Raw genomic sequence first — 8,197 nt, 5'->3', positions numbered from 1 at the left:
TTGTCAGGAGGGACCAGTCACTGGAGAACGATATCATGTTTGGTAAGGTGGAGTGTCAGAGAAAAGAGGAAGATCCCAAGCGAGATGGATGGCCAAGTGGCAGCATCAATGAGCTCAAGCGTGGCAACAATAGTAAGATTGGCCCTGGATCGGGCAGTGTTTTGTTCTGCTGTGCATCAGGTTGCTATGAGTCAGCACCGACTCAATGGCACCTAACAAGAACAACAACATGGCGGTGGTGGTGGTTGTGCGCTATTGAGTTTGTTCCAACTCACAGCGACCCCGTATAGGGTTTCTGAGGCTGTAAATCTTTACTGGGATCAGCAAGCCTCATCTTTCTCCTGAGGAGCAAGTGGTAGATTCAAACCACTGACTTTGCGGTTAGCAGTCCAGCTTGTAATCCACTGCGCCACCACTGCTCTTCCAAGGCTCCAGCCCTAGGCAACTAGCACAAGGAGAAGGAGTAAGGTTTACAAGCATCCGTAGAAGCTGAGAAAGGGAGCGTAGAGTATGAAAAGGACAGGAAGTATGGTTTCATTATGGGCGGTGTTTCATAGGCTGTGCAGCCCTTTGATTCTCTCTCCTAGCGTTTTACCACATCTATGATGAAATCATTTGCTTGTTTACATGTTGACCATCTTAATACAAGGGGCTTCCAAAAATTCATGAAAAATGGAATGAAAAGATAACGGAATTATTCCACAAACTTTTGGAAGTCTCCTCTAGAGCTTCCCCTCCCTGCTGACACCTTAATAGGCTCTTTGAGAGCACAGTAATAGATCCTTAGCACCTGCCACCGTGGACCCTTAATAAACACATATATTCAATTGGCAAATGCTTTAAGGAATGCTGTGGCCCTGGCACTGCCCAGAGGAGCTCACGGTGCAGCCGGAAGATTCCCATGCACCTGGAACCTCTCCCACGGGCTAGGGAGGAATGTGGTAACCACAGACACCTGAGGTTACAGGTTAGCTGAGACCTTCTTTCTGGCTTCCTATTGCCTCGCAGAAGGTGGTGGACAGTACCCCATACTTTCTGGGAACAACGATGGTTAAAGCCTAGGGTCACAGATAGTATTTTGCTAGTTGTCTTGGAGAAAAGTACCTTTGTGGGGGTAGAGGCAGAAGTTGAGGAGGAAAAGGAAATGCTTCAGAACTGGTAGGGTTGAGGAGCTCTGCAATTTCAAGTAGAGTGAGAACAGTCCCAGGAGCATCCCAGAACTCCGGGGTGAGGTACCCAAGGAGGCTACCCTCTGGGCCTAAGTCTTCCAGCCAAAGGCAAGGGGCACGATGCCTGGACCAGAAGCATGAAGCTCCTGTAGACAACACATAAAGCTTCACTTGGCTTCTCTGTCTCCTCCCCACTGTGCTGGCTCTTCTGAACCACCTGCAAACCATCAGAACCTGCCTTCAGCCACAGTTCGGGACTAGTGAAGATCTCAGACTCTTTGACCCATTAGAGTTTCTTGGTCAGTAACTGAAGTCGCAACACATACACAGTGATGTCATTCTCTTTGGGGTACTTGAATTGCCCAGGTCGGGGATGCAGCCTTTGGGATATGGGACAGAGACTGCCCTGTCGTTGAGACACAATAGAGGAGAACTGAGAGTCCCTGAGACTCCAGGGTGAGAGCTGTCAGGACCATACTTGGGTCTCCATGCCTTCATGAAGCCGTGCCATTTTGTTTTCTGGGGATAGCTGAGAATAAGGACTTTGAAGTCAGAGAAACTGGACTTTGAATCTGGTCTTTTCTATGCCCTTCCAGGGCAAGTGGAGTTAATGCTCTGGACTGCAAAGTTGATTTGAATCACAAGGTTGGCAGTTCAAGCTCAATAGCCTCTCCTTGGAAACCCTATGTAGGGTTGCTATGGGTTGGATCTGACACGACGACACTTAACAAGCTGGGCAAGCTACCGCTCAGATTTGGTTTTCCTGTTTGTCAACTGGGAAGAATAGTGCCTATATCAGAGATGTGGTGGTGTGTCGTGGAGTCAGTTCCGACTCATAGCAACCCTGTACAGGGTTTCCGAGGCTGTAAATCTTTACGGGAGCAGAAAGCCTCTTCTTTCTCCCACAGAACAGCTGGTAGTTTTGAATTGCTGACCTTAAGGTTCGCAGCCCAATTCATAACCACTATGCTACCAGAGCTCCTTATATCAGAGAGATACTATGAATTGATTAAAATAAAGCTAATGGTGCACATGGCTCAACCTAACCCATGATTCAAAACCAAGCCCACTGTTAAGGTGATTCTGACTCACAACGACACTATAGGACAGAGCCGGTTGTTCCAGAAGGCTTCCAAGGCTGTAAATCTTTCTGATGACTGCCTCATCTTTCTCCCACAGAGCAGTTGGTGATTTGGACTGCCAACCTTTTGGTTAACAGCCCAATGCATAACCCACTATGCCATCAGGGCTCCTTAATAAACCAATAGTTGTTGTTGTTAAGTGCCATTCAGGGGACTCCGACTCATAGTGACCCTGTATGTGGTTTCTGAGGAGCAGCTGGTGGGTTTGAACTGCTGACCTTGTGGTTTGCAGTCCAGTGCTGATCCTACTGTGCCATGCCAGGAGCCCATAATAGGTGCTCATTAAAGATTGGTTCTTCCTTTCCCAACTTACAGATGAGACAGGAGCATCAAGTAGTATTGAGAATTGTTCCTCTCTGCCCCTTTCTCTCATTCACCCACCCATCTATCCAATAGGCATTCATTGAGCTTCAGTGGGCCAAACCCTCTCTGAGAGCTGAATTTACAAGAGTGACCAAGACACTGTCTCCAACCTCCAACAGCCCACAGTGTTAAAAATGCCACGGTGGATGGACACATAGGGGAATTACAAGAAAGCAGGGAGGGCTGCCAGGAGGAGGTGACACCTGCCTTGTGATGGGAAATAATCAGGCATCCCAATTTAAAAAAAAAACAAAAACAAAACAGACATTTATGTGTAGATAAAAATCTATGGAAACAAGGACAAGCAGACCAGCCTGGAGGGGCTAGAAAAACAGAAGATACTTCTTGAAAGAAAGACCGACAGAAAAAATACAAAACAATATAAGCAGACCGACTGATTACTACAAGAACAAGCAAGTTGTTCACTCAGGAGACATCAAGGCAAGCTGTCGGGTCCCCTCAGAGCAAACCCCCTTCTAAGACTAAGATTCAATGGGAATACACGCTCTGATTGGTGACCACGCTCATCACCGATAAGGGGAAAGTGAGGGACATACAGCAATGAAGCTGCGAGCTAAGCCCTACAATGTTCAATAGACTCCTGTGAACCCTGGTGGAGACCTGGTTGGCCAGCAGTGTGGCAAGACCTGGGGACTCTTGGGCCCAGAGTCAGTGACATAGCCACAGAGGGCTAGAGTGGAGAGTGAAGCATCCAGCTAATAAGAAGAGAGGGCATATGCACAAGGACACCCACACTTGCAGATAATACCCACTTGACCTGGCTTCAATGACTAGATGATCAGAGCTCAACCAGAAGAAGAAAGAAGAGGGAAAAAAGAGCAATCTGATACAATTTGATGAACTTGACCTACATCTATGGATGCAGTACCTCAAAAGAGGCAACAAATCTTTACAGCGAGGATCATTCCCACCCTCTCCATACACAGAGTCGACAGGGATGGGCAACTTGGACAAAATGGGGGGCTTCAAAGGCAAGAAGTGACTGGCTTACAAGCTTTCAAGAGGAAATTAGATCCAGAGGGCGTGGAGGAAGGTAGAATCTCCACTGAGTACGATCCACTCTGTCTAGGGGGCGCTGATGAAAGGAGATGCAGATAGGTCTCTTGTGATACAATAATGAATAATTGTTATCAGGACTGATTGTGAGGGTTGGAAATGTAAAGGTAGACTTTTGTAGCAAAAGGAGGGGAGTGATTGACTTTGCAGTCTAGGAGCGGAGGTCCCTGGGAGAAGAGCGGAGAGTGGGACCCTACCCAGAGAAGCAGTGATGCCAGAGATGGAGGCAGAGATGATGACGTGGAGAGATGGACCGACTGGGGACTCCAGACCCAGAGAGGGAGAGGGGCTGTGTGCTGATGACTGGGGGTGGGGGGTGGGGGGTGGGCAGACTTGCAGGGTGTACCCTGTGGTTGATCGATGATGCATGGAGGGGACTGTAACCATGGCAGTGAAATGATATACGATAGGATGAATGTAAAACTAATGTTCTCCCATGTAAACTATCACATAATTCACAATAAGACATTTAAAAAAAAAATCTATGGAAACAGATTTTTATCACAACCCGGACGATCTGAGATACTTGCAGAATTCCTATTTAGTCCCTAACACTTAGTGTTTCTGAAAGTGCATCATGTGGGTTCATTTGCAGAGTATAAAATGCCCTTTTCTTTTGTTACTTTACTCTTTTAAAATGATAGGGGAATCTCTGTCAGCTGAATCCGTGGCTCAAATGTGGGGCCCCTGGACCCCAGTTTCTCAATAGTGAAAGAGGTGTTGGAGCTGTTTTCATTATTGCCAACAGTCCAAGATAAATCATCTCTCTTTCTTCCTGGAGGCTTGGTGTGGCACTGCAGGATAATGCACTGCACTGCAAGGTCGATGGTTCAAACTCACCAGCTGTTCCTTGGAAACTCTACACAGGGTTGCTATGAGTTGGAACCAACTCCATGGCACTTAACAACAAAAAACTACAACCACGTTTCTTCCGGCTCCCCAGGATTCCTAACAGCTATTTCTTGGCTTCCATGGGATTCCAGCAGGCAGTGAAGTAATGCTGGTAGACACAGGCCTGGAGAGGCTTGGGTTGCATTTTTTTTTTTTTTTAAATAAAATAAGGAATTGTTACTCAATAAATGCGGTTTTATTTTGTACCCAAATTTGCCATAACTTATGGGGGAAAAAGTAACTGAAATGCTTCATAGTTGTACAAATGCTGGAAACCCCTTAGCTCAGGAATTTTAAGTCCAAAGGCCAAAGAACTACCTTTTACCCATATGCTGCCCAACCCCGAACAATTCCTGAAAGTCGAGGTCATTTTTGGGGGTGGGGCCGAAAGAAGGCTAGACCTGCAGGGATCTTCATTCATTAAGTGGACGTTTTCCAGAACTAAACAGCCTTCAAAATGGAGAAAGTAGTTTGCAATCAGGGTCACATAACTGTTGCTTAAGCTGAGTTGATTTCTTCATTTGCAAAATGAGAATCTCGAGGTAGTCCCTGTGAAGTGCAGGTTACTTAATCCAAGCCCCATGCCTGTCAACATGTTGTGTTGTTGCTGGATGCCACGGAGTCAATCCCAACTCACAGCAACGCTACATGACGGAGTCGGACGGCCCTGGAGGATTTTCTAGGTGAAGTCCTGGTGTGGTGCAGTCAGATAAGCACTGGACTACTAACTGCAAGGTCAGTGGTTCAAACCCACCAGCTGTTCCTTGGAAATTGACTCGATAGCACTTAACAACAATCTTTACAGGAGCAGAGCACCAGGTCTATGTCCTGAAGAGCTGGTGGGTGGGTTCAAACCAGTAACTTTTCAGTTAGCAGCTGAGTGTTTAAATGTTGTGCCACTAGAGCACCTAGTCAACACGTATTACACACTTGCTTTCTGGTAGACCTTTGACATGCATTCCCTGAAACAATGCCCCTTTTACAAAGTGGGTCCCAGCTAGTGAGTAAACTGAACCAAGATCACAATTCCACGCGAGTCTGCTCTTTGAGGCTCTATGACACCGCTACCTCTTGGGCTAGAACAGAGCATATTAGAATTAGGGCAAATATTTTACCTCCTTTTAAAATTCATTACTTCTGGATGATGCTATTATAGATTCCTTTTCCAAATTTTCATAATAAAGACTATCACCCTTCTGATAGTAAACCCAATGTTCTTTTTCTTGTACTCTTTTAAATTTCTTTTTGAGTGGCTCATGTTAATGCCTGGAGCCTGTCCAGGTGGAGCCCCCACTCCTAAAGCTATTGGATGCACGGGCAGGTTATAGATTTGGGAGTCACCAGCTAAGACTTGGATTTTGAAATTTCAGGGAGTAGATGAGGTTCCTCTAGGTGAATTTGTGGCGCAGGAAACTGGGTTGAAGAACGAGGCTTAGGGAACAAATTTCAAGGGACAATAATTATTGGAAGAGGAACTGGTGAGAGAGAATGAGGAGAAACCGGAAGAAAACCAAGGGAGCCCATGTCTACTACTGACTGTGTAATATTCATGGGTGGTGAAAATTGTCAAACCACTCGGCAGCTATTGGAAAAGCTGGAGATTCTGTGGCGTCCACCCAGAGGCACCTCAGAAGAAAGGCCTGGGGATCTACTTCCAAAAAATCAGATGTTAAAAGAAAACTCTATGGGGTGCTGGTTCTACTCTGACATACTTGCCAAGAACTGTAACCAACTCTAAGGCACCTGGTTTTTGGTACTGGTGTCATCCAGCACAATGATTGAGTTGTGTAATGTTGGCCAGTAAGTTCCTTATTAATAACCTGCTTTCTAGTCTCAAGGAACACTTGAGGTATAAGAATTCTATCATTGCTTTTGGTTTAGTGCCATTGAATCAGTTCTGACTCATAGCCACCCTGTATAGAGTTTCTCAGGCGCGGCTGGTGGGTTTGAACCACAGAACTTGTGGTTAGCTGTCCAGTGCTTATCCTACAGCGCCACGAGGGCTCCTTAAGGAGCTAACCTGATGAAGCCACCAAATCCTAGAATTGGAAGGTTAACTATGGAGTCCTCCACACGTGGGCTGTTCAAATCCACCAGCAGTGGCTACTCGGGAGAAAGATGAGGCTGTCTGCCCCCATGAAGATAAGTCTTACAGTATCAGAAACCTTATACAGGGTTGCTATGAGTCCGAGTCCACTCGATGGCAGTGAGTTTGGTTTTAAACTGAATCCTCTAGAGTACATTTCTATGTCTTCTAGTTTGTAAATGTTTGGTCATTCTTATTAGAAAGGAGCTCTGGTAGCACAGTGGTTAAAGCCCCTTGTCTCTTCTCCAGAAACATGAGAATGCTTACTTGTGCTCACACATTTTTCAGCTCTTAGCCAAGTGGGTTAATGCGCTAGACTGCAAAGTCAATTTGAACTGCAAGGTTGGTGGTTCAAGCTTCTTGTAAACCCTCTAGAGGGTCGCTATGGGTCGGAACCGACTCGACGGCACTTTACAACAGCAGCTACGTGATAACTGATCCGGAGCAACTCACTTAACATCTTTTTAAATCCAGATTTCTTCATTTGCAAAATGATTATTTGAGTCCTGGTGTGGCTCTGTAGGATAAGTACTGGACTGCTAATTGCAAGATTAGCAGTTCAAACCCACCAACCCCTCTGGAAAACCCTATATAGATAGTGTCGCTATGAGTCTAACAGACTCCACCGCACACAACAGTGCATATTAAGCCAAATTACTTAATCTAAGCCCCAGTTTATTCAATCCGAATACCTGTATAATCATGCCTGTTATAAATCTGGGTTAGGAAAGGCCATTCATGTTTAGCACGACGCCAGGAAAAGCACAGGACTGGTAATCTCAAGGTCAGCGGTTCAAACCCTCCAGTCTCTCCTTGGAAACCCTATTCAGGTTCGGTATGAGTCTGAATCGATTCGTTTTCACGTAACAACTTTACCACCCTGAGACCAGTGCTTGTTGATGGTCGCTCCGTCCCTCTCCGGATCCGCATAAATCAAGCCCTCTGTTGCCAGCTTTTGCAAATTTGTGAATCAGATAAAAATCTCAGTTTAACCGCGACAAGCAGCCAAAAGAGGGCTACGTCCCCTTTTGGCCCCCTTTGAGACTACAATTCCCAGCATACTGAGCTCTAAACTCGGGCGGTCCCACCCCTTCCGGACCGGTAGGCCAATGGGCACCGTTCCAGGCACATCCTCCTCTCTGCGCCGGCTGCGGGCTAGGTATGGAATCCGAGTGCTGGCTGTTGGGCGGCGAGTTTGAGGATTCGGTGTTCGTGGAGGGGCGCGAACGGCGGACCGCAGCGCCCGCGTTCTACTGCGTCAAGCGCTGCGAGCCGCAGGTAAGAGGACGGGACCACATCACTCCAGGCTCGGGGTTCGCTCTCCACCGTCCAGGCCCGACGGCGCCTCCTACGCCCCGGCCCGCCAGCTTTTCCATCTGGCCTCCCTGGTCACTCTCTCCTCTCTGCGGATGGGGCGTTCCTGGAGCCACATCCTGGGTCGGCCCGGCGAGCTCGAGCTCACAGGCCCA

At 47.1% G+C, this 8,197-nt stretch overlaps 1 protein-coding gene across 1 annotated transcript in view; it reads left to right on the top strand.

Annotated features, from left to right (window-relative positions):
- Nucleotides 1-7,889: 7,889 nt before the first annotated feature.
- The window catches only part of LOC102816766 (chromosome unknown open reading frame, human C8orf76), a 22,409-nt gene continuing 22,101 nt past the window's right edge, over nt 7,890-8,197 (top strand). Inside the window, exon 1 of the mRNA XM_006830686.1 lies at nt 7,890-8,006. Coding sequence (XP_006830749.1) covers nt 7,890-8,006 — 117 coding nt within the window. The remainder of the gene's footprint in view (nt 8,007-8,197) is intronic.

The sequence above is a fragment of the Chrysochloris asiatica genome, unplaced genomic scaffold (genome assembly GCF_000296735.1).
Source record: "Chrysochloris asiatica unplaced genomic scaffold, ChrAsi1.0 scaffold00001, whole genome shotgun sequence".
Lineage (NCBI taxonomy): Eukaryota > Metazoa > Chordata > Mammalia > Afrosoricida > Chrysochloridae > Chrysochloris > Chrysochloris asiatica.
This window is presented reverse-complemented; position numbering and strand designations above follow the sequence as displayed.